The sequence below is a fragment of the Mus pahari genome, chromosome 2 (genome assembly GCF_900095145.1).
Source record: "Mus pahari chromosome 2, PAHARI_EIJ_v1.1, whole genome shotgun sequence".
NCBI lineage: Eukaryota > Metazoa > Chordata > Mammalia > Rodentia > Muridae > Mus > Mus pahari.
Genome location: NC_034591.1, coordinates 54163813 through 54188202, shown reverse-complemented (window position 1 = coordinate 54188202; position 24390 = coordinate 54163813). Strand labels below are relative to the sequence as shown.

Sequence of the window (24390 nt, the reverse complement as noted above, 5' to 3'; positions counted from 1 at the left end):
AAGGTCATTCTTTGTGTTAAAAAAACAAACAAAAAACAAACAAACAAACAAAAACCATTCTTTGCCTGCCACCAGTAGAAAACTATGAAGGGAATTTAAAAATATTAAATTTTTGCTGAATGTACATATTTAAAAAAATATATGGGTAACGGTTAAGGTTGCAGGCTCAGAGCAGAATGAGTATCAGCGTAGGGATTGTTTTGAACATTAAAAAATTTATTTCTTTTTGTTTTGACTATATATATAAAACTGTGTCCCATGTACATGCCTAGTGGCCTTGGGGACCAGAAGAAGGTGTTGGATCCTCTGTTACTATAGTTACAGAGGGTCGTAAACTGCCATTGTGGGTTCTGGGAATCGAACCTGGAACATGTGCAAGAACACCAAATACTCTTGACCACTGAGCCATCTCTCCGGCCCCGCAGTGCCTCAGTGTAGGTGTGGCTACTTGTTAGATGTGTTCCTTTATACAAGTTGTTTAATCTCTCAGTGCCTCGTTTTCTCCACAAAATGGTCCTAGTCCTGCTCCTTACCTCTACTAGTTGCTCACATAGGGGGTCAACATATGAGACAGTCATGGTGCCTGGCAAGTAGTAGCTACTCCCCCAGTCTTAGTGGTTGGCACTGGTGATCATCACTAGGTAATTTTTTTTTTTTTTTTTTTTTTTTTTTTTTAGCAAATTTAGCTAGCAATCATTTCAATAATGGAATTATTTGAAGTCACTTCAAATAGAGCGGCTGGCCTAGTGGATTTCATTAGACCGAAAGATTACTATATAGCCGAGATGACAGAGTGGCAGACTCAGGCAGCTGCCCAGGATTCAAGAGAGGACAAAACATGGGAAAAGAAGCAGCCACTCCCTCACTCAGGTGCGTCTCAGTGGTCTTCTTCTAGCTGCCTTCGGTGAGCTCATTAGTCCGGAGTTTGCTTAAGAAGTCTCTATCCTTAGGGCTCTGCACTCCTGGGCTGTGCTCCCTGTACTTGTGGCTGAGCTCTGAGCTCTCTTTCTGAATTTTCTCCCATTGAGGGTCAAGGCTGGCTCTCTTTCTTTCTTTCTTTCTTTCTTTTTTTTTTTTTGGTTTTTCGAGACAGGGTTTCTCTATGTAGTCCTGGCTGTCCTGAAACTCACTCTGTAGACCAGGCTGGTCTCGAACTCAGAAATCCGCCTGCCTCCGCCTCCCAAGTGCTGAGATTAAAGGCATACACCACCACACCCGGCTGACTCTGTTTCTTGAAATGGGAGAGGCTACAATCGGGAATAAACTCCTCCTACAACCAACAGTCCTGCTTCTCTGAGCATTTGTTAAACCCCACACAGAGTGTGTTTCTGAAACGTGTGCAAACCCTTTCCCCAGAAGACTCGGCATCCTTAGACACTAGCTTTTACAGGGTAGCATATTTTGTCTATTTAAAATTTTGCCATAGCTATCTGGACTCTGAGGCTGTGGAAATGTCTCTTAGGACAGTTCTAGAAATGGAGCCAATGAAGGAGTCACATGATTTCTCCTAAGAGCTTTGTTTTCCTCCAAATAGCTGTGTAGCCAGTCAGGGACCTTGCAAAGAAAGATAGACCATGGATATCGCATATGGCCCTCTTGGCCAGATTTTTCCACAACTGTTGTCTTACTGGAAATCATTCCATGACTTTAAGCCATTTATGTTGTAAGCCTGACAAACCTGTAATACCAATGGCTTTGTAAATTGTCCTTTCTTTGGGCTACACAGTGGACTTTTAGAATCTGATGGTCATCTAAGTACAGACTTGTGAGTCAGCAATTTTTCTCCTTTGACCCCAGTCTCTGACACACGATTCTCCCAGTATATTACCTTAGTGGGGGAAGTGACCTTATCCACAGATTGCTTTTCCCAGAGGTTCCGCTTGCCAGATACATCTCCTGGCCTCAAGTCCTAATGAAAAGGAAGCAGAAAGCAAAAGAAAGGTGACCATTAGTACTTTCTGGCTAGGCCGAAGTCAGCTAGCCACCACATCTACCATTTGTTCAGATCGACACTTTGCACCAAAGATCCCAAATGGAAGAAGCACTAGTTGGTTCCCGGACTGTGAACAGACCTTGGCCTGGCAACGCATACAGCATCTGTGCCCTTCACTAACTAACTGGTCTCTGACTACAGGAGTCCATATTGCTTTCCCAAGAGGCAGGCTAGAAGTTCATAGTGTTTCACAGGCCCACTCAGGCCTCAGGCAGTGCAGTTAGAAGCATCAGATCTTTGGACTGTCTGCATGGAATTAAATTCTCATAGACCCTGTGCAGCTATGCTCACAAACATCTTCTTTTCTTAGCTGGCCACCATCCCCCGGGCTCACTCAATGTAGTGTTCTAGTCATCCCCTAACAACTCCCCTCTGCAGGATCACTAGCTTAGTGTCTTGTGACCTAATGAAGATATGAAAAATCCTGTGTTTCTTGATAGCCAAGTGTGTAATCCTGGAGTGGATTAGTAGAATCTAGCCCCCACAAAAATAAATGTCTGCCACAAATGGTGGCCCTGAGATGAGTGGGCAGGTGATGATGTATGTTAAGAACATGTGTGAATCCTAATAGGACGCACAGTAGCTAAACAACCTTGAGTTCTTGCTTACTAGTTCATAATTAATTTCATTTGGATGAGGATCCAAATTTCTGTTTCATTTACTTTTCTTGAACGTTTGCTTATATTAATACTTGGCACAAGGTGGTTTGGAGAAAATGAATGTGTTTTACTGAAATAGTACTCTGCTTGCTCTGGCAACGCCTTCTCTCGTTAGGAAGGCAGAGCTAGCAACTGTAGTTTTCCAGGGATACCAGTTTTGATGAACATATTTCTGACACAGAGTACTGGCATCGTAACACTAAACATGCAGTGTTAAATGATCCCATGTGTAGATTTGTCATACTTTGAGTTTATGGGCCTGTGGCATGAGTTACCAACATTCTATTAGAAAACTATAACCGTTTAACTTGGAAACACTAGGCAACAAATCATATTAAAGAAAAAAAAAAAAAAAGAATTCCACTACATTTGCCAATGTGGGTAAAAGTTGCCAAATTGTCTAGAAGACTTAAAAATGTTGGCAACTATAATAAGGAGCATGCTGGCAGAGCTCTAAAGAGTGGGTATAGTCATTTATTTACTTGATTCATAGGTGACATATTTTTCTTTCACATGAGTGATTCTACATAAGAAAATGGGTTGCATTTCCCTCAAATAGTGTTGACGAATCTTTCCAGATCACTTAAGGGGTTTAAATAATAATAATAATAATAATAATAATAATAATAATAATAATATGTGTTTTAAGAAAATATCAAAATCCACATTGTAAGTCAGTATTTTCAAGTCAAAGAGGAAGTATAAATGGAATTACCTGACCAGACTACACGTTAGAGAAAGACCCACTCTGGGAGAAGAGGAAGAAATGGAGGCGGGAAAGGCAGGTCTCCAGTCAACCAGAGACGAAAGAGTGAGGAAGAGAAGCCAGCTGAGAAAGACATCATTCTCTTTTTTTAAACAAAAAGAAAGACAAGTTAGCACTTTAATTGCTTCATGACATACAGTTTAGACACAAAGAGTAGGCAAACCAGCTAAAACATTCAGAATTTAATTCCAGCCACAAAGTGACCCTAGAAGCCTATAAACTCAACTCATAAATAGCTTGAATGCCCCAGTAAGACACACGAGGCAGGGCAATGTTTGACTTTTAAATCTGCTACTTTTCTAGGGGATAGTGCTAACCATTGTGAGCACTGGTAATTCTTAGCATCTCTGAAGATGATCGCATAGCTACTATTTTTGGCTGGTTTCTCTTCTGAGTTTTAGATCTCAACACACGAATGCTAGGACTGTGAATTACTCGTGTACTTCTTGAGGAGGTTCCACTATGGACAAAGACTGTTTTGTTGGAATAACTCTTTCTGTCTTTGTTCTAATGGCCAAAAGAGACACACCTGTAGACAACAATCCTTAGCTTTCTCCTCCCATCGTGAGAATCAGAGAAATGAGCTGAGAATAAATTGTATTCGGTCCAGATCAGAAGGTGCTACTGGGGTTCTCCCACTGGTTACTGTTTACAGATAATGCTCTAACATCCTGGGCTCAGGATCAGTCTAGTCAGAGCCTCGAGGTCACACTTCTTGAAGATGGAAACACACATGTCTGAAGAGGCTGGTGGGAGAAAGAGGGACTAGAACCAGTATATCCAAGAATGTGTGTTTCCATAGTTCAAAAATGTGCTCAAATTATGACTTGAAAAAAAAAAAAAAAAAAAAAAGAAGGCCCACAATGGTGTGGATCAGAGCTTAGCTTCTGGTCACCACTGTGGCACCTCATGGACAGGACCTAAGATTTCTGGCTGACTTATCTCTGTAACCTGCCGTCCTTGGACATTTTGTGTGACAGTCTTTACACATGTGCAGAATTCCAGTAGCCTTTCCACACTGAAACCTCCTTTCAGCTGGACCCACAGAAGCAGTGGTTCTTGTCTGTCCTGTCTTACCTCGGTTCTGAGTCACTGTCTTCTTCCAGGAGAATGCCATGTGACTAGCTGTAAAATGACACGCTAGGTGCTGGGTCTAAAATCCTGGAAGAATATTCTACCAGAGGTATGTGTGCAAAGCTTAAAAGGGGCTTAGTGAGCAAAACCAAACCAGTATTTCATTTACGATATTAAATATGTATTTCTTACTCCAATCTGGTCCTTATTTGAAGCCACACAAGTCCACAAAACCCAACGAGAAGAAAGTGATCACTAAAATCTAGACTGTCATTTCCCTTCCCTCTCTGCATTCTCTTATTAAATGTGAGGTACTGGTTTTATTACTTTATTACTGTATTACTTTTCTGTCACTTTGTGGGAGGCCTTATCAATAGCCCCAGGAACTGTTACACTAATCTTTGGTGTGGGATCCTTAATACCTTCACATCTATGGTATAACTGACTCCACTTACATTTACCCCTTCCACTAGGATGACATATAGAAGATGGGAAGCTACTGAGGTCAGGTGCTGATAAAAGAATGGAGAGAAAGCTCTGGACCAAACATTGGGAACAACTTGGTTCAGGAATGAAATAGACCACTCATGCTGTAAGCACGGGAGGAAAGAAGCAATAGCCTCCTCTGGAGAGTTAGGAGGCCATACTCAAAGAGAAAGCGTTCATCTGTGTGTTCTTCCTCATGAGGGTCCCACAAGGGGGTGGAGTGTGTCCATGAACTTCTCAGATTTACAAACTATAAAAGGACCTTTAGTTTTATTTGGCCATCAAAGGGATCCATAACTTAAAAACTAAAAAAACTAAAAAAAAAAAAAAAATAGTAATCATGGATCCAGAACCATAACAGTGACAAAAATGACCATAACTTATTTCTGCTAAAAAATAATTTCTACTTTTTATGTCAAGATGACTGGTGGTGGAACTTGAGGCCCCAAGGACACATCTGGGTGTGGCATCTTACCTCCCTTTTCTTCTTTTATTGACTCCTGATCCTACTTGGGGGCAGGGAGGGGAGATGTTTTTCAATATATATATTTTCACAACTCTAGATTGATTTCATACTGGCATATAGCTCTTGTGAGGAATCTTTAGGCAAAGATTCCTGGGTAGACTCTTAGCAAGGCATTACACCTAAGAAGGAGGACAGACATTTCCATCTCTCCCTTGTAATTTGGAACATGCCAGGATTTAGTGACGCTGGAGACTAGACGTAGAGCCAACAGATGCAATGGGGTGCTGCAAGGGTTTAGAACACCTTAAAGGCCTGGGATCTGGGATGTTTTTCTTCTTACAGAAGGCAGGTTGTTACATTCAAGGCCAGCCTGGTCTACATAGTTCCAGGACAGCCAGGGATATATATATATATATATATATATATATATATATATATTCTGTCTCAAAAATAAACACAAAAAATAAAAAATGAAAGTACAAATGAGTGTGGGTTATGGTAATTCATTCTCTGCTACCTTGATACCCGGAAAGCTGGCTTAGCAGACAGAGAAGGCTGACGAGAGAGTGAATGGCTTGTTTATCCTCACAAGTGTAAGGCAGTTACATATACTCAATGAGAGAGCTAAAGGAATATTTGCATAGCAAGTTTGCACGGAGCAAATGCAGTTTTAGTTCTCTAAGATAATGTAGCTAGCCTTTGTAGTTTTCATTTTTACTGGTCATGGGAGAGGGGTTCCAGTTTTCTAATTTCAATTTTTATGTTTTTTTCTTTGCAGGCATTGATAACAAGTTATTCAATTTATATTACATATATAATAAAAAATATATAAAGGCAAATATTTCAATAGCTGCTCACTAACTGTATTTTGTGTCGTTATAGAAATTAGGTAAAATTAGAACGCATGGTCTCAAAACAGTCAAAATACACAATGTTTTGGGAATAAGTGTTGGAATACTTGGAGTAGAAAAGTAGCCAAAGAAGTATGGCTTTTGTGTTCAAATTCCTGTGTTTGATTTGTTGAATAGAAACCAAATAAATAGGTAGACGAGTAAGTAAGTAAATAACTAAAGGAAAAAAAAGAGACAGATGCAGAGGGTCTTACGGAAGAGCCCCAACACCGCCATGGTTCCCCCTTGACTCAGGCAGAGGCCGGTCTTAGCTTGTGGATAATCGTGGTTCAGCTACTTCGGTGCTCTGAATCTGCATGCCCACTGTGTGCTCCGCAGCGGCAGCGGAAGTGAGACAACTGCTCTTTCATTCTGCTGTGGGAGTCGTGGGATCAGAGACTCAGAAATCCCTGGGCTACTTACAGAAGGCTTGGGAGCAGGCGACTTGTTGCCATCTGGTGATTTAGTTAGCCATTCGTTGATGCGGCTGGAAACGCCCACCTTCAGGCCAGCAGTTTCCTACAAACAAACAAAAAGCAATCTGAGTAAACTTTGAGATATCCTTAATCTGTGATTGTTGATCTTGATTGTCAACTTGACTGAAGGATTAACTAGAGATGATGGGGAGTGACACTTAGTGTCCCATCTCAAGATGGCAGCACCTTCTGACCATGGCCAGATATGAAGAGGGCCTGCTCTGTCTGTCTGTTTGTTTCATGGCTTGCTAGGAAGTGTATCTGTCCTGCTGTTTAGGTAACCAGCCTTCCTTCGCTGCCCTGGAAACCCAGTGTTTTCACCTTTCCAATGGGGACTAAAGCCCCGCCTTCATCACCAGACTGGGATTGCTGAAGCTTCCGGTACTGAGGGGCCAAGCAGCCTCCTCCAGTGTGTCGCTGGCTATTGTTAACCCAGCCTCCACGATATAGGCCGATTTAATAAACTCTCCTTTGTAATGTATATTTATTGTGTTGATTTTGTCCCTTTTGATGTCTCCCACATTGGAAGGGTGAAAAATCTGGCTGAGTGGTAAGGAGAACTGGCTGCCTTTCCAGGGGACCCAGGTTAAATTCTCAGACACACATAGTGGCTCCCAACCATCTGTAACTCCAGTCCCAGAGGATCCAACAACACTCTCTTCTGACTTCTGCAAGCACATGGCATGCACACAGTGCACAGGTACATACATACAGGTAAAACACTCATACACATAAAATAAAAATAAATCATAAAAAAGGAATATCAATTTTTCTTTCGTGTCCCTTCATCCCACCCCAATGCTAATGGCTGATGATTAAACTTCATTTAGTGGCCATGGCCACGGCAGAGTACATAGGGTACCCCATGAATACATTCTCTATGAGCTTCGGTTTCTGTTTGTTTTGGGGAGGGGCGGCATATCCAAGTGCAGATTATACATTCTTTATTGCATTTGTAGTGAATGAAGGCAATTCCTAACACAAATGGGGAAAAAAAAAATCCATTCTTCAAAACTTAAGCCATTGAGAGTCACACCCGTACCTTATTTGGTGTTCCCGAGGCAGAGGCGGATGAGAACACACTCCCTTTCTCCCACATGCTCTTGATATTGCGGACGCCCTCGGCAGGAACAGGGAGATCCGACGCTGCGGGCTTCATAGGTTTCGAAGCCTTTGTTCCCTGAAACGTGGAAATAAGTTTTAGGAGAGCGCTGAGAAGTTTGTCCTCACAAAATTACACTGAGCTGGTCTTACTCAACACGATCAACTGAAAATATCACAGTGTGAACTTCCGCCGGAAGGGGCTCATCGTTTCTGCTGTGCAGCTCCATTCTGATGGTGTGATCCTGCACACAAACCATCAGAGCTGGAGCAGAGGGTCTTTCAGAAAGGAGAATTTTAGGACTCTGTTTATCATTAAGGTGACAGAGAACCCCAATTCTTCTGCAGATTTTTTTTTTGTTGTGCATGCATGTTTGCATGTCCATGCATGTCTATGTATGTGTGCATGCATGTGGAGGCCAGAGGTATATGTGTATACATCTTCATATAGGCTCAAGTGTGTGTGTGTGTGAGTGTGTGTGTGTGTGTGTGTGTGTGTGTGTGTGTGTGTGTGTAAGAGATCAGATGCCATTCCTTAGGAGTTATCTACACCCTCTACCCCTTTTGAGTAAAAGTCTCTCACTGGATTACAATGTGTGTGACTTTTATATGTGGGTTCTAGGGCTCAAACCTAGGCTCTTGTTGCTCGAGCTAGTTCCCAAGCCTCTCCAGTAGATAAGCATTTAATATATATGTACATGTGTTGTATGCATATGTGTGTGTGTGTGTGAGGGAGGGAGGAAAGGGGAGAGAGAGAGAGAGAGAGAGAGAGAGAGAGAGAGAGAGAGCATGTGGAGACAGAGGATGATGTCCAGTGTCTTCCTTGATTTTTCTCCCCCTTATACGTTAAGGCAAGGTCTCTCACTGGAATGCAGTTCATTGATTCTGATAGTCTAGCTAGGCATCTTGCTCCAGAGATCTCTGTCTCTGCCTCCTATTATGCATTTGTGTCTATCTATAATGTATACACACACACACACACACACACACACACACCAGAGACTAGTGCTTTATCTGTGAGCCAACTCTTTAGTCCTAGCAGATAGATTTTTAGAACCTTGTGCATGTGAACTTTGCTAGACTTTGTCAAAGCAAGCCAGTTTGTTCCATAAGCCACAATAAACTTGTATTTTGATAGGGCAAATGACAGCAGCTGGTACACTAGTGATTCTTTTCTCATTGTAGTAAATGCTATGAAAACAACAGATTGCAGTACAGCCTGAGAAGAGCATACAGTGGGGGAATGACACTTAGTTTGGGAGCTTAAGTCAGGGGAAGGGTACACTAAGGTAGTAACATTTACAACCAGACTCTACCAGGGACTCAGAGTGGTAAAGGGAATAGGGGGCCAAATTCTATGCAGGAAGATAGAATATGCATACGTCCTAAAGCAGGGAAGTGCTTCAAAACTGACGGGCTGAGGCAGGGAAGCACAGAGAATATACTGGAAGGAACAAAGAATACAAGTAAGAAGGGAGTGTTTTTGAGACACTTTTCCCAGCTGTAAACAAAGACAAGTGCCAGAGTGGCTCAAGTTTCTCCATCAGTCCTGGTGCATGGCCAATAGGTTAGCAGGGATGAATAACATCTTTAGTGGCCATAAGAGAATGATCCTAAAAGCCTGGGCAATATCTGAGGCCACAGTCTTAGCTTCATTCAATCTGTTCATGCCAGGACCAATCCAACCAGAGAAATGAACTGTCTATGGCTTGTCATAGTTTAGTGGACACCAATCTTGTGAGTAAAAAAAAAAAAAGAAAATCACATCTTGGGTGTTAGTGTTTCAATAAGGACTTGATATATCATAAGGCCCTCTCTTTTTAATCTCCCTCACTGTTTGTGGGCCACTGTATAGGCATCTCCACTCCTAGAACAAAGGTGAGGAGAAAAGCAAGGGAACCCAAGCCAATGACTTCACTGCTAATGCCCTGACACTGAAGGTCAACACTACTGCTCAAGACTATGCAAAGGAGAAGGACCAGATCAGCATCACGTCTTGCTCAGTGATGACACTCCTTTGGTACAAGATGAGAAAGACACATTGTTTCCGAATGTTATCAAATTCCCAGGTAAACTGAGTGGAAAAAAAGTAGATAGATGCATAAAGTTATGGCCCTTTAAATACTAACCGACCAATTAAAGGGGATGCTGATTAAACACAAGTTAGCTCTCATCTTGATGTTATTTTACTCTGCTGTGTTTGTTAAAAGTAGATTTCTGCAAACAAATCTGAAGATGCATCTGTGTCTACATCAATCAATTTATTAGTGCCTGCAGAGAAGGCTTAGTGATTTAGAATACTTCGTGCTCTTACAGAAGACCCAGATTCAGTTTCTAGCACCTACACTGAGGTTCACAGCTATCATAACTGCAGTTCCAGGGGCGCAGGCAAAACATCCACCCACACCAAATTAAGACCACACCAAATTAAGAAATCTAAAGGAAAGGAAAATCTATTCATTTAATTCATTTACTTTTTTTTTTCAAAGAAAAATTCAGTGTTAAAAACCAATCTATTCAGAAGTCTCAAATACATATTTCTTATTGTGCGTCTCCATAGCTATTTCATAGTTATAGAGATCAATGTTAATATTCTAACGAGGGTGCCAGACTCATTCATCACTCCATGTTTCTGTGGTCGGGTATGTAACTTGCAGCCTGTTTCTGTTTCGCAGGATTGTGACCAGGGGACAGGGCTCACCTCAATTGCATTGGTATACTGCTCCAGCCGGCTGTCGATCTTGGAGACCACTGCTGCTTGATGAGTAGATTTGACACCGCTGCCAAAGGAGCACATGAAAACGTGAGACAGGAGGACCTCTCCGAAAGTGAGACAGCTGACGGGTCTCAAATGAACAGTCAACTCTATTTACCTTTTCTGCACAGACTTATTCAAGAACTCTGCTCGTTCTTCTATCTAGAAACAGAAGAAGAAAAGAAGCCATGTGAATATGCAGAGGAAACGTTGTGTAGGAAAGTCCTAACTCAGGTAAGCTCTGAAGGTGGAAAGCCTGAGACGCCATTCAATGGAGACCATACCAATGTGCCTTTGAAATACCTTCTGAGCACTCGTGGAAGGCAAGGCACACCCAGAAAGACACACACTTCACCTTTGGACCTGCTTCGGGGCCCATAGCTTACTCAGGGTGCCCTTCTACTACACTGCTACCATTCTTGAAACCTGGTAAATAAAAACTATCTCAGAACAAGTGAGAGCACAACAACGCTGGGCATAGCAGCCTGGAAGGGGTGGGGAGGAAATGATGGATAACTTGGAAGAGGGTGAAGAATGCAGAGAGAAGGGGAGGGGGAGAGGAAGGGGAGGGGGAGGGGAGGGAGAGGAAGGGGGAGGGGAAGGGGAAGGGAAAGAGAGGCCAAGAGATGGAGGAAGGAGACAGGAGAGAGGTGGGGGATATTGGGAGCAAAAAACAGCCAGTAAGATAAGATGGCCTTCCATAATACAGACCAATGATGAATTAATTATTTATGTATTTAGATCTGTATCTCTCTGTGATGGCATTTGGAAGGCCATTTTGTCAGGAAGGTGGAATCCTCACGAATGGCATTAGAACACTGATGGAAAAGACAAGAGGACTCTCCTATTTTCTTGTTCTCTTGTACATGAAGGGGCAGCAGGAACGTGCCCATCTGTGGAGGAGGAAGAGAACCCTGTGTAGAACCCAGCAGTGTTGTCACACCGATGACCTCACACTCCCCAATCTCCACAACTGTGGAAAGCAAATACTTACTTGGTTTAGCTTATTGGTTGGGTTTTTGTTTGTTTCTTTGGTTGGTTGGTTGGTTAGTTTTATGAGACAAGGCCTTGCTATAGATTGTAGGCTGTCCTTGAATTCCTGGTTCTCCTACCTCATTGTCCTAAATGCTGGATTGACAGGCATGCATGAGCCACCATACCTTGCAAATGATAACTACTCAGTCTACACCAATCTGTTGTGCTTAGCCAAACTGACCAAGAGAAGGGAACATTCCCATCTTATCAGCCTAGGGCAGGTCGCCACAGTAGATCTCTGGACAGGGTAGGATATGGGGCCTTTCTTCATGTGTGCTCCTTGGCAGACTAAGGGAACAAAGGGTTCTTTAGATTTGGAAAACACTTAAATACCAGTGGTAGATAGGATATTAAACGTCATCACGAACATGATGCCACATCTCTAAGACAAAATAGGAGTTTTGATATTTAAACTGAGTTGTATAGTTTACCCTTTCAAAAAGTTTTGGGCTGGTGAGATGGCTCAGCAGGTAAGAGCACCCAACTGCTCTTCCAAAGGTGCAGGTCAAATCCCAGCAACCACATGGTGGCTCACAACCATCCTTAACAAGATCTCTTCTGGAGTGTCTGAAGACAGCTACAGTGTAATTATATATAATAAATAAATAAATCTTTAAAAAAAAAGAAAAAGAAAAAAGAAAAAAAAAGTTTTGATATTTGAGCTGAGTTTCATAGTTTGCAGTTTCACACATGAGCTTTTGAAACCAAGGGAGGCGTGCATGAGCTGGAGGGGAGGCTATGTGTCTTGTTTATTTACTTTTACAAGCCAAGTACTTTACAGAGAGGGTGGAAGTGAAGTGCAGTACAGAGCAGAGCTGAGCCTTGTTTGTGTATGTGTGGCTCTGCCAGCATCTTACTGGGGATTGTTCCGTTCACCTAGGCTGTCCCGTGGACTCAAGCCAAAGAGTGGGCACACTCCTGCTCCTCCTTTTGTATCTGGAGTAGTTAATCCAGCTTGACTTCATTCTCTTAATTTCCATGGGATGCACCCTCCATTTACTGACTCTCCTGGAAAGCGCCTTAACCAGCTGCCCTAGTATGGAGTCTGTGAATTAAATACTCTGCACAATATTTAAGGAACTTAAGGAGGTAAGTTGGTGCTCCTGACAACCAGCAGGTGGCAGTACCATCTTAATAGAACTTAGGGAAGCCACTACTGCTAGCTTTAGCTAATAGGTTGTATATTTTCCTTACTTCACACTCTACTTCTTCATCAATAAACTCAAACACCAACATCAAAAAGCCTTTGGATTTAATCTACTTACAATTTGTTCTTTGTGTTGTCACTCATTGCTACCATAATCAGGCAATGAGAACTCACCTGTAGAGTTTCCCAGACAGTGGAAATCATAAGGAATAAACAAAATATACCATTTTAGCACTATTTTGAGGCCAACATCCAAATGTTCCCTTCCCATTGGCAGTGTACGGTACCACTTGGTTGTTAGAGTGGTTATAACCAACGCTGCCATCTGGAGAGCATCGCTAGGTATTGGAATTCTATTATAGGATAGCTGAGTTTAGGAAAATACCAGAAAGTTCTCTAAGGAACTTGCCATCAGGACAAGAGCAGAGAGTGTATACCTAAATGTCCATCTCTATTATGCAGAAATTAAAAATTGTCTGGTCCTTTCTGTACATTTACTTTAAATGATTGTTAACATGTACGGCTCCATGAGAGAGAAGATGGGGTTCCTAGGTAGGCTAGCGGGATCCAAATGAGAAGTGAGGACCCTCAGGAGCTTGAGGAGCTTGGTAGAGAGGAAATGGTTAAAGAGTGGGGGAGGGGAGAGGAGCCCCAGTTTGTCCAGAAATCAGAATAGATAGGATCTAGAAGTCCTAGTGACCGCTCTCACGTTATCAGGACTGTTCAAGGAAGACTCAACCTGGGAGAGATTTTAAAGCAGGAAGAGAGAACATTATTTTCTTTGATTATTTGTTGATCCAGGAACAAAAGAGCAGGAATGGGGACAGGCTGCCCTGGTGGCTGCTCAGAGATAAGCAGCAAGGAGGGAGGATTCTTCTCCCTGGCTGGGTGACTGCTTTCCGGGATGTTCCTTTTGCCTTGCTGTTGTGTGTCATTCCAGTGATCCTCAAGTCATGCATTTGCCATAAAGCTCTCAAACAACCAAAGGAAAACACTTATTGTTTTGTTTTGTTTTGTTTTGTTTTGTTTTGTTTTGTTTTGTTTAGATAGAGTTTTACTCTGCAGCTCAAGTTGGCTTGGAAGCCACAAGGTAGGTAGTCCAGGCTGGCTTTGAACTGGTGATCCTCTTGCTCTAGTATCCCAAGTGCTGGAATCAAAGGAGTGAGTTACCACACCCACCTTAAGCACTTTTTTTTTCCAGACTTATTTTTAAACTTTTATATGTATGGGTGTTTTGCCTATATGCATGTATGTCAGCATGCAATGCCCATGGAGGCCAAAAAAGGTATTAGATCCTCTAGAACTGACAATTCCAACGTCAGTGTTCAGAAATGAAGCTGGCCTATTGCAGGCCTTGTTGTACTGGCCCCGAGAGCTTCCTGGCTTGGATGTGGTTCCCTTTGTGAGTTCTGAATCATTCCCCATGAGGCACTCAACTGTATTCCTGTCGAGAGGTAGAATTTTTTTTTTCCTTTCTCACAGTGTGCAAAACAAGCTAGTTATGCTACAAATATCAGATATTAAAAAAATTCCCACTCAGTCTCATATTGGTGTGCTGGACGGCTTCTCAACTTGACACAGGCTGAGGTCACCTGAGAGGAGGGAACCTCAGTTAAGAGCATGCCTCCATACGATCAGGCTGTCAATGTTTTCTTAACTAGTGATGAGGGGGGAGGGCCCAGCCCACTGTGGGTGGTGCCATCCCTGGGCAGGTGGTTCTGGATTCTATAAGAAAGGAAGGCGAGTGAACCATGGGGAGCAAACCAGTAAGCAGCACCCCTCCATGTCTTATGCACCAGCACATGCCTCCAGGTTCCTGCCCTGTCTGACTTCCTTCAGGGATAAACAATAGTGCGCTTCAACATGTAAACCAAATGGATTTTCCCAAAGCTGACCCCAAGATGAGTGTTGAAGTACAAAAAGTCATGTGTTTCCTAGCAACAAAGATTCATTCTGAGAAACATTGTCCATTGGGCAACTTATTGTGTGAGCATCATGCTTCCTTTCTACTTACAGAAACGTGGACACCTACACTGCTATTATGCACCGGTATTGTGCATGTGTCTGAGATAAACCAAATCATTGTAACCCAGTTCACAATGGTACTTTGGAAAGTGTTAGAACTGTAACCAACCTGGGCACGGTGATGCATGCCTTTAGTCCTAGCACTTAGGAGGCAGAGGCAAGTGGATTTTGGTGAGCCTGGTTGACATAGCAAGATCTAGGACAGCCGGGACTACATACTGAGATACTGTCTCAAAACAAACAAGCAAGAGACCCATGACTAGCATTCACAGTATCATAAAAACTAAGTGAAATTACTTGAGAGAAAAATTCTGGGGGTGGCTGATATAGCTCATTTAGTAACGTATGCGACCTAGAAGCATGAGGACATGAGGTCAATCCCCAGGTCCCATGTAAAAAGTCAGCTGAGGTGGCATGTTCCAGGCTAAGAAGAGAATCTGACTCAAGAAAGTAAAGGTGGATGGCTTCTGAGGAACAACATTTGAGGTTGACTTCTGGCCTCTACACACATGCATATTCATGCAGACGTGCCTCCCGCCCAATGTGTAGCCCTCACATTCACATAAAAACATTCTGACAAGTGGGAAATATATGTAATAGGTGGTTGGCTTTTGGTCACTTTCATATACATGTAGCCGTGGGAGCCTGGCTGTGACTCCACCCTGTCACTGCCCATTATTGATGGCTGTGGTCTAGCTGGGCTGACAGTAGATGAGGATGGGATTCAGATGTTAAAGGTTCTCTGAGGATTCACTCACTCTTTCACTAGTCATATGCAAATATTTATTAAATGTCTTCAATACAGAAGGTGCCATACTGGGTATTCAAAGCAACAGAGAGAATTGGTAATAAATGGCCGACTGCCTTTCCCCAACGTCTCAACCACTCCATGGTCTCTCTGACTTCAGTTCTTTTTGGTCCTCTTTTCTCTCAGAAAGAACTTCTGCCCTGAAAGTTAGGAGCTCTGATCCATGAAGGCAGTAGTGAGATCGAACTCTACTGGAAACCCTATCCAAGTTGCATCTCATCTCCTACAGAAATAGCTTTGCAGTCTGGATCCGGACCAATTTCAGTTGCTCTGCTTTTAGTAATCACAAGATTAACATAAAAAGCAACTGAAAGAGTCAGGGGTCAAATGTTTGTCGCTCTCCATATGGTACTATCCAATTCCCAATGTGCTATATAAAAGGTAGGGCCTTTGAATAAATTCCTTATGAATGGGATTAGTGCACTTCTTAAAGAACCAGATGGAGCTTGTGTGTCCCTTCTTTTCTCTTTTGCCATAGGAGAACACAGTAAGAAAATGTCATCATCATCTATGAAGAACCAGATACTGAATTTGCTAATGCCTTCCTCGACCTTGGACTTTTCTGCCTCCAGAACTGTGAGCAATAAGTTTCTGTTGTTCTGTTGTTACCCGGTCCAAGATGTTTCGGTAAAGTAGCCTGGACAGATTAACACAGGACAGCAAAGAGCTATATGAAGCCAGGGAAGTCTTGAATGATCAAAACCCAATGGGGCTCTCGTGAGATTCCTATGATGCCGGAGGGGAGACCTTATAGGAAGAATTTCCGGGAAGTTACCTTGAGAGACGAGCCTTTAGGAGTGAAGCACTTGAACGGCTTCTTGTCCTCGGACAGGCCATCCTCCGGCATCTTCTGGCGCTTCTCAGCGGCTTCTGCCCTTCTCCTTTCAATCTCTTCCTTTAACCTCCTCTTCTCTTCCTGAGACAGACAGAACCAAGAGCATCCCAACAACGTCAACCAGAGGGCAACAGACTTAACTCTAGAACATATGTTGTCCTATTTTTCTGGGGTGCTCAGGAGAGGGTGCCCCTGGGCACAGGAGTCCAGCTGCCTGGATTTGCATTCTGGAGGGGCACTTTCCATCAGTGTGACCTTGGTCTTACCTGCTACCTGCCTCAGTTTCCCCACTTATAAAACAGAATTGCAGAAATCATCTAGTTTTATGATGACCAGTTTAGAAAAAAAAAAAAAAGATGTGTGTGAGACGTTCAGACTGCCACTCTGCTCGACAAGTCTCCCTTGAAGGTGATGTGTTATCATCACATCCTGTAAGTCATTTAACAGCAACCTTCTACTTCGGGATATGCAAAGGAACACAAAGACCCCCTCTACCTGCTTCCAGGAAGAGTTGTCAAGGTGGAATCCTTTGTGCAAAAAGGGCAATAAATCTATGGTACCAAGTTGAGCAAACTACATGAGTTTGACAAATTGAGATGATTTTGTGGTAGGCCCTGACTCAACTGAAGTCATCATTTTAGGTGCTGGCCTCATTGACAACTGGAGTTGGAAGAGACACCAGAATAGTTAAATTTCCACACAACTTAGGGAAACTGTATAACATCCTTGTCAGAAAAACCAATGAAAATCTTTTCACATATTTCAAGGGAATAGGAGCTTGAGTCCTGGAAAGTTCTAGGCTCAGGAGTTGGAGAAGCAGGACCTCCATGCTTACTCCATTAAACATCTTCAAACAAGTCACTCTAATGATTGGATTCCTGGCTCCTTTCCCCATAAAATGAGAATGTACCCCAGGATGAAAGGGGAAAAAATGTATTTTGTAAACCATAGCCATCTAGGCTGAGGGTGATGGAGCGTATTTCTCATGTGCTGAGGCCAAGTTTCCTTCTTTGTAACTTGATCTGTTCCGTGTTAAGAATGGAACAAATGCATCTGTCAACTGTGACAGGGCTCGGGTGGCATAGCAAGTCCCGTGTTGGGTCCTGGTGTACAGCAGTTGGGTCTGGTCTGCTTGGGAGAAACTTCAGGGCCAGAGAGGTGGCTCAGCAGTAAGATGTGTGGTAGGAGCCTGGAGACCTGAATATGCTCCTTGGAACCCACATAAAATGAGCAAGGAGAAAATCAAAGTTGTCCTTTGACCACCATATGTATACTCACATATATGCATCTCTCATTCTCTCTCTCTCTCTCTCTCTCTCTCTCTCTCTCTCTCTCTCTCTCTCTCTCACACACACACACACACACACTCATCTATAACATTTCTATGAAGACTTCAAATATTGGACATCATGTAACAGCCGTTTTTCTTTTCTGTCTCGTTGTGCTTGATTTTGCCTGTAGGCAGAGTTTCTCTGTGTAACCCAGGCCAGACTGGAACTTACTATAGAGCCCAGTCTGACCTGGAACTCAAGAACCCATTGCCTCACTCAACCTTCCAGTGCTAGGCTTCCAGGCACCCACCCGCCACACCCACCCGCCACACCCACCCTGCTTCCTAGCTTGGCTCTGTGGTAGACTTTTCATCTCTCTCAGATTTCCCACTGTTCTTTATTGAGAGGTTATAGAGAACAATAGGCTAAGTGGGAAATGTTCACAAACTTCCCTGTGCCTCAGCTTCTTCATCTAGGAAAATGGAGACACATGTACTCAGGGTTCAGAAACATGCCAGTACATGCTAAGTTTATCATCATAATAAATTATTATTATTATTACTATTATTATTGTTGTTGTTGTTGTTATTTTATTATTGTGAGGCAGGGTCTCCTGTAACCCAGGCTAGCCTTGAACTCAGTGTGTAGTGAAGGAGGACGACCTTGAACTTCTGATTCTTCCCCATCTCCTGAGGATTGTAGGAGTACTCCATCACTTGGGTATACGTACTGCTCTGGATTGAACCCAGAGTCTTCTTTGTACATGCTGGAAGGAGCACTCTACTGACCGAACCACCAGGTTTGTTACTGCCCAAGAGTTCATCCTCGGAAGAGCAGCAGGGAGCTTCCTTGAGGGGCTGGTCCTCTTTAGGCTACAAGGTCCTGAGCCATGCACCTAAGGACTTGGGGGCAGGCAGGTTTCTCCTGGCCCGGGCCACGCAGCCCTTACCTCCTCCCTAGCTTTTCGATCAGCCTCCTCCTGTTTCCTTCTCTGCTCCTCTTCCTCCAGGACCTTCCTTCTCTCTTCCCTCTTTTTCTTCAGCTCTTCCAGTTCCAAGGCTGCCTCCTGTTGCTTCTGTTTGAGTTTTTCGAACTCTTCGTTCTCCGTCTCCCCGCGGCGTCGGCGCAGCTCCTCCAGCCTCTTGCCGGCTTCCACTTGGGGGGCGCCTTCAGCTTCCTTGTCCCCACTGGCCCGGCCTCCTGAACGGCTGGGGCTGAGGGAAGAGGAAAGGAAAGGCAGTTACCCGGTTCTGTCTCGCAGTCCCCGTTCGAAGAAAGGGGGCAGGTGTATGTCTGAAGGTGCTAAAGCCAGGCACTTGATCCTCACACCAGTCCTGGGGGTGGTTGGGGACCTTCATGCAATGTAAGTACTCTCTACTAGGGCAAAGGAAAAATGGTGCACCCAATGTCGAAAATAATCCCGTATCTGTGCAATACTGACTTCTATTTAAATACTTCTTAACTCATAGTGAGTCCAACACAGGAATCCCACCCCGGACACCTTCGTCAGGAACAGATGAAGCCCCACTGTTTAACGTTTATTCTGTGTGATGGATGGCACGAAGCCTCTGGCTACCGAGCATGAGAATTAACCGAGCATGAGAATTAAAACAAGAAGGGGATTCAGGATTCAGCGTACAGAGGTCATCTTGTCTAGACACCTCATGCTTTGGACACAGAAGTACTTTGGAATATAATGCCTCCTCTAGGGCAGGCCTTTCAGGTTTCAGGTTTAAAAAAAAAATCAATTTAGTAGATTTAAAAAGTGGAAAAAAAATGAAGTGCATTGTGTAGAGGAAAATATAGTACCATATTTTGAAACAACTTTTTTTTTTTAAGCTGCAATTGTGTACGTGTATGTTTTTGTGGGTAAGGGTCATGATATTTTTGTGGGTAAGTGTGTTACTTGAGCTGAGGCTATAAAGTATAAACATATTTCATCTAGGTTCTTGATGGTTAAAGAGGAACTCTCATTTTGAACTCAAACGAGGTTAAAGGGTTTCTTACGAACCTGCATTGCTCTTTCTAAGATCATGAGGTGTGGATGAGAAAATGGACTCATCTCTGGGATCCACTAGGTGTCGCTCCGTCTTTGTATAATCAAAGTGTCTGTCCTGAGACTCTGGTGCAACCAGTCATGCAGAGGCAAACTTCACATCAGGAAGTGCAGGCATAGAATCACTGGGATAGAAAACTGGCTACACAGCACTGTCATGCATGGTGAAAGGCCAATTTAAAATATACATTTCTGATTACACTAACTTATATGTATATTGTATGATCCTGTGTGTCTATCCATCTTGAGTATTCCATACATAGAAAAATACCTGGAATAAATGTTACTTTTGAACAAAAGAAAAAACAAAGAATCAAGTCAACTTTCACCCAAACAGGAGTAAGACTGGCTATTCTGCCTCAACCTATACATGCTGGTAGGCTCACAACATAGAGTGGTATATGGTAATACCTTCCAGAAAGTCCTGTCATGTCTTTTGCTTTTTTAGACTTAAGGCACATCAGATACAAGACTTTCGCCCATGTAGAACACAGCTTGCTCAGCTGGTGGATAAGAAGACACTGACAGATAATAAAGTGAATTATATTGTAGTAACCTGTTAAGTCTCTCTCTCTCTCTCTCTCTCTCTCTCTCTCTCTCTCTCTCTCTCTCTCAATGTGTGTGTGTGTGTGTGTGTGTGTGTGTGTATACAGTTCTAAACATGGGAAAATAAAAACAGGTGTCCCCCTTGGTTCCCTTGCAAATTTCCAGAGGGCTCTTAAAATCCTATGGTAAAGAGCTGTGATTTGGCTTAATCTAATGTGCCCCAAGTTTTTGGACCACAGACTAATTAATACTCATTGACAACCTTTATAAAAACGAACAGAGAAAGGTTTGTAGGAAATGGCCTGAACCATACATACAAGGCATGAGCCAATGATATCAATCCCAGTTATGATATTTCTTAATACACTGAAACCACGTTAAGTGTATTAGGCCAAAACATGGGCACTAAGCATTATAGCCCTTGCTATTAAAAGAAAGAGAAAGGAAATAGAAGAGGATTAAGCTGTGGTTGAGCAATGAGTGCTGGTCTACTGTCAGTGAGAGGGTATCTTTAAGATAATGGCCAATGACCTCAAAACAGAAGAATGCTGTCTGCTTAGCTCCTTTCTGTCCAGAGGCACATGACGAGGAGACCCATTCTCCCTCCCACATATGCAGAGATTCTTAGATAGTCACGCCTTACCTGAAAGCATTCTCGGTTTGTTTAAGTTTGTGGGTCATGAAATCTCCATTCTGCGCCTTCACTTCTGTAAATCCTTTCTTTCTATCCAAGAAGCTCTTGGCTTCTTCTTTGGGCTCTTTGTCCTTTTTGATCTTCTCATCTTTGATCTAACCAAGGATACATATCAAGAAGAGGGATAACTATAAACATCGTACTAGGCTGGAACGCAGACCCCAACTTTTAAGGAAGTCATTAGATTCGAGGTAGAGCAACCACCCAGAACATGATGTAGAAACCAAATCAAGTGGATCAATAGAGTAAGTCATGGCTCTTTGGCCTGTGAGACAGACCTAGACCATAACGTTAGGGAGTCGAGATCCTCTGCTGATTTCACTGGCGAGTTTATTTGTGGGAGCAGCACTGTTGCTGTTTTTGGAAACTATCTAGTCCTGGGAACTCCATCTAAGATTAGTTGCTTGCAGTTCCCACTAGGAAGAGTGGCAGTGTAGCTTGGCCAAGTTTCTTCTTAGCTAAAGGGAGCATCTTTGATAAAAGCCTAATAAGGAAGAAATAAGAGAAAAGCCAACAGGTGGTCCAGATCTGCCATTTCTGGTGCTTTGGTCAAATTTGTATGGTGTCCTAAGGAGGTAATAAACCTAACTTTAGGGTAAGGAATTAGAACTGTGTCTGAAGCCACATAAACCACTAAAATTAGCAGGGAACAGGGATAGTTGTAGGGTACACACTGATGTCCATGGTAGGAAAGATTTAGGTCTCCAGAAGTGGGTTTGTGACCATCTCGGAAAACCGAGGAAAGGCTATCTGGAGGGAAAAGTGGACCTTAGTATTTCTGTGGTTGTTGTGTTGTAAATTCCTCATGTTAGACAAGAAACATTATTTCAAAGTGGCTTCTGAGGTGGGCAGAGAGTTCAAATTACTATCCCATCCATTCTTAAAACATGAACAGGAGAGAATGACCTCCACTGTTCTGAGATAGTTGTAAAAAGCTAGTGCTCAGCAGGAATATTTGGAAGAGGAAAGGTAAACCATGAGAATACAAGGCTTCTAGGATGTCCAGAACTATCTCCCTTTACCTGACCACTCACTGCTTTCCAGCGATTCTTGACATCCTCTGGACATTTACTCCTAAAAGGCATGTTTTACAAGGTAGAATGGCAGTGTTACGGACTACCTTTTATAGCCCTTAGCCTGATAATCTTCCTTAAATGGTATTAAGTCACCATGGATAGACTACTCACCGACACTGCTCCAATGTGTTAAGATTCCCTACAAGGCGGTGTATAAAGGGACATGTGGGCGGTCTACTCATATTCTCAGACAAAGCTTTCTTAGAAACATTCTTAATGTAACAGTGATGACTTGCATTTGTCTGAAAGTTATTTTCTCCTATTGATGCTAAAGAGGGGGAGCTGCAATGATGCTGCCATGTCCTCTTTGGCAGATTTGTCTGCGACCAAGGAGGCCGTTTGATTCTAGGGCTATTAACAACCCAGTTTCTCTGAGAAGCTCATCAAGATATAGGCAGATGAAGTCATCACTTAGCACATCCCACCCTCTTATTGTCCTCTTGGCCCCTGGATGATTATGAGCGAGAGAGGGGGGCTGGGCCCTATAGAGCAGTGTGATCAGGATGCTTGGTGTGCTTGGTGGCTGTCCCTGCCCTCTAGAACCTATCGATAGTCAAGGCAGGAGGTGACAGTATAGTTTCATTTTGGCCTGTCACTGTTGGATAGAGTCCTAGAAATCATGGGCTAGAGTTCATACCCTGGTTAATATGTATCTAGGAAAATACAAATGGACAAATTCTGAGTCAAGTCTTATGGTTTATGGTAGCACCTGCTTAGGTAAATTTCTTTTAACTCATTTCTCTTATTTTGAAGTCAGAAATATTTTCATTTCCCCAAAAGGTATTATCAGATTTACTGGCAAAAACAAAACAAACAAACAAACAAAACCCCAAAACTTAAAATAGCTTTGTAAAAGCATTAGATGTCCATGAGAAGAGCCTCCCACTCTACTTGTTGGGAAGGGGTTTGATGGATGGTCTCCTCATATTCCCAGGGGGAAAACTTTCTTAGAAACATTCTTAATGTAATAATGATAACTAGTATTTGACTAAAAGTTATTTTCTCCTGAGAAATAAATAAATGACTCCACGGGATTAGATTCTATGACAAGTTCATGGTAAGCCCACAGCCTTCTGAGTCCCTGGGAACTAGATCTCTTAGGTTGGAATGTTACCGCGGAAAAAGATCTCCTCAGAAGGGTCACTGGGTGGTCATGAGTGTTGAAAGAGCAAGCAGGTTTCTTCATTCACAGATAACGTGGCTGTACTTCTAAGACAGCCTCTAGATTCTTAGATGTTTGGATGAGACTCTGTTTAGCTGGGCTACTTACTGGGAGAAAACATGAGCATATGGGGGTGTGGGAATTTAAGAGGCATGACCTTAAGCTGGAGAGAACTCAGAAGCCCAAGGGAACACATGGGCCCGCCTGAGACGGGAGTCTCTCTGTCGTGCCATTCTGCACGATAAGTTCCAGAATAACAGCAAGACTTGGATGTCGGTTGCAGGCCTTTATGAGCTTCAGATCCCTAAATCCTCATCTGGATCCCTGTTCTACCCCACACATGTCCTCCTGGCTCCTTGCTCCTGAAATTTGGTTCATGGACAACTTAGACCTTCAGCAGGGAACTTAGACTCCAGCTTAAAGCGTCTGAGTCATTCTTTAACCAAATTCCTGGATGCATCTGCTGCGTGCTAAGGTCATACTGTATGTTCAGGACATGTGGGCCTGGGTGACAGGAATATTAGATTTAAAGTCATAAAAGACCCTGTGACTGTCTCTCTTTCTCTCTCTTCTCTCTTCTCTCTCTCTCTCTCTCTCTCTCTCTCTCTCTCCTTCCCTCTTTCTTTCTTTCTTTCTTTCTTTCTTTCTTTCTTTCTTTCTTTCTTTCTTTCTTTCTTTCTTTCTTTCTTCCTTTCTTCATTAAAAGCAGAAGAACTGAAAAGAGACAGCTTGTAATGGAGGAGGAGAGACAGAAACTTAATTATTTCTCAGAGTCAGAGATCATCTGCACCCCACGGCGGCCACTGAGTTCAGCTTCGGTGGAGGAACACAGGGGATTTGTTTATTTGTTTGTGTTTTAAAGTACTGGAGGGACTTTGGGAAATGCTTCCCCTAGAAGGGCAGAGGAATGTTCGTGTTTACTTTCGGTTGTCCTAGCCGCACATGTTGTATGGATCCCTAACCCTGCCCAGAAAGGTTTCTGTTTGCTTTTATGTGATAAAAGAAAGAAGAAAGGAAAGGAAGGAAAGGAAGGAAGGAAGGAAGGAAGGAAGGAAGGAAGGAAGGGAGG

The 24390-nt window shown here is 43.0% G+C and overlaps 1 protein-coding gene across 8 annotated transcripts in view; it reads right to left on the bottom strand.

The window, feature by feature from the left end:
• The window catches only part of Cald1 (caldesmon 1), a 181377-nt gene that overhangs the window by 3170 nt on the left and 153817 nt on the right, over positions 1-24390 (bottom strand). For all 8 annotated transcript variants that reach the window (XM_029535643.1, XM_021190660.2, XM_029535642.1 and 5 more), the window contains 8 exons: positions 21033-21178; positions 18737-19001; positions 16457-16597; positions 10785-10828; positions 10613-10691; positions 7853-7990; positions 6758-6853; positions 1829-1909 (listed from right to left, as the gene is read on the bottom strand). In XM_029535643.1, the coding sequence (XP_029391503.1) occupies positions 1829-1909; positions 6758-6853; positions 7853-7990; positions 10613-10691; positions 10785-10828; positions 16457-16597; positions 18737-19001; positions 21033-21178 (990 nt within the window). The remainder of the gene's footprint in view (positions 1-1828; positions 1910-6757; positions 6854-7852; positions 7991-10612; positions 10692-10784; positions 10829-16456; positions 16598-18736; positions 19002-21032; positions 21179-24390) is intronic.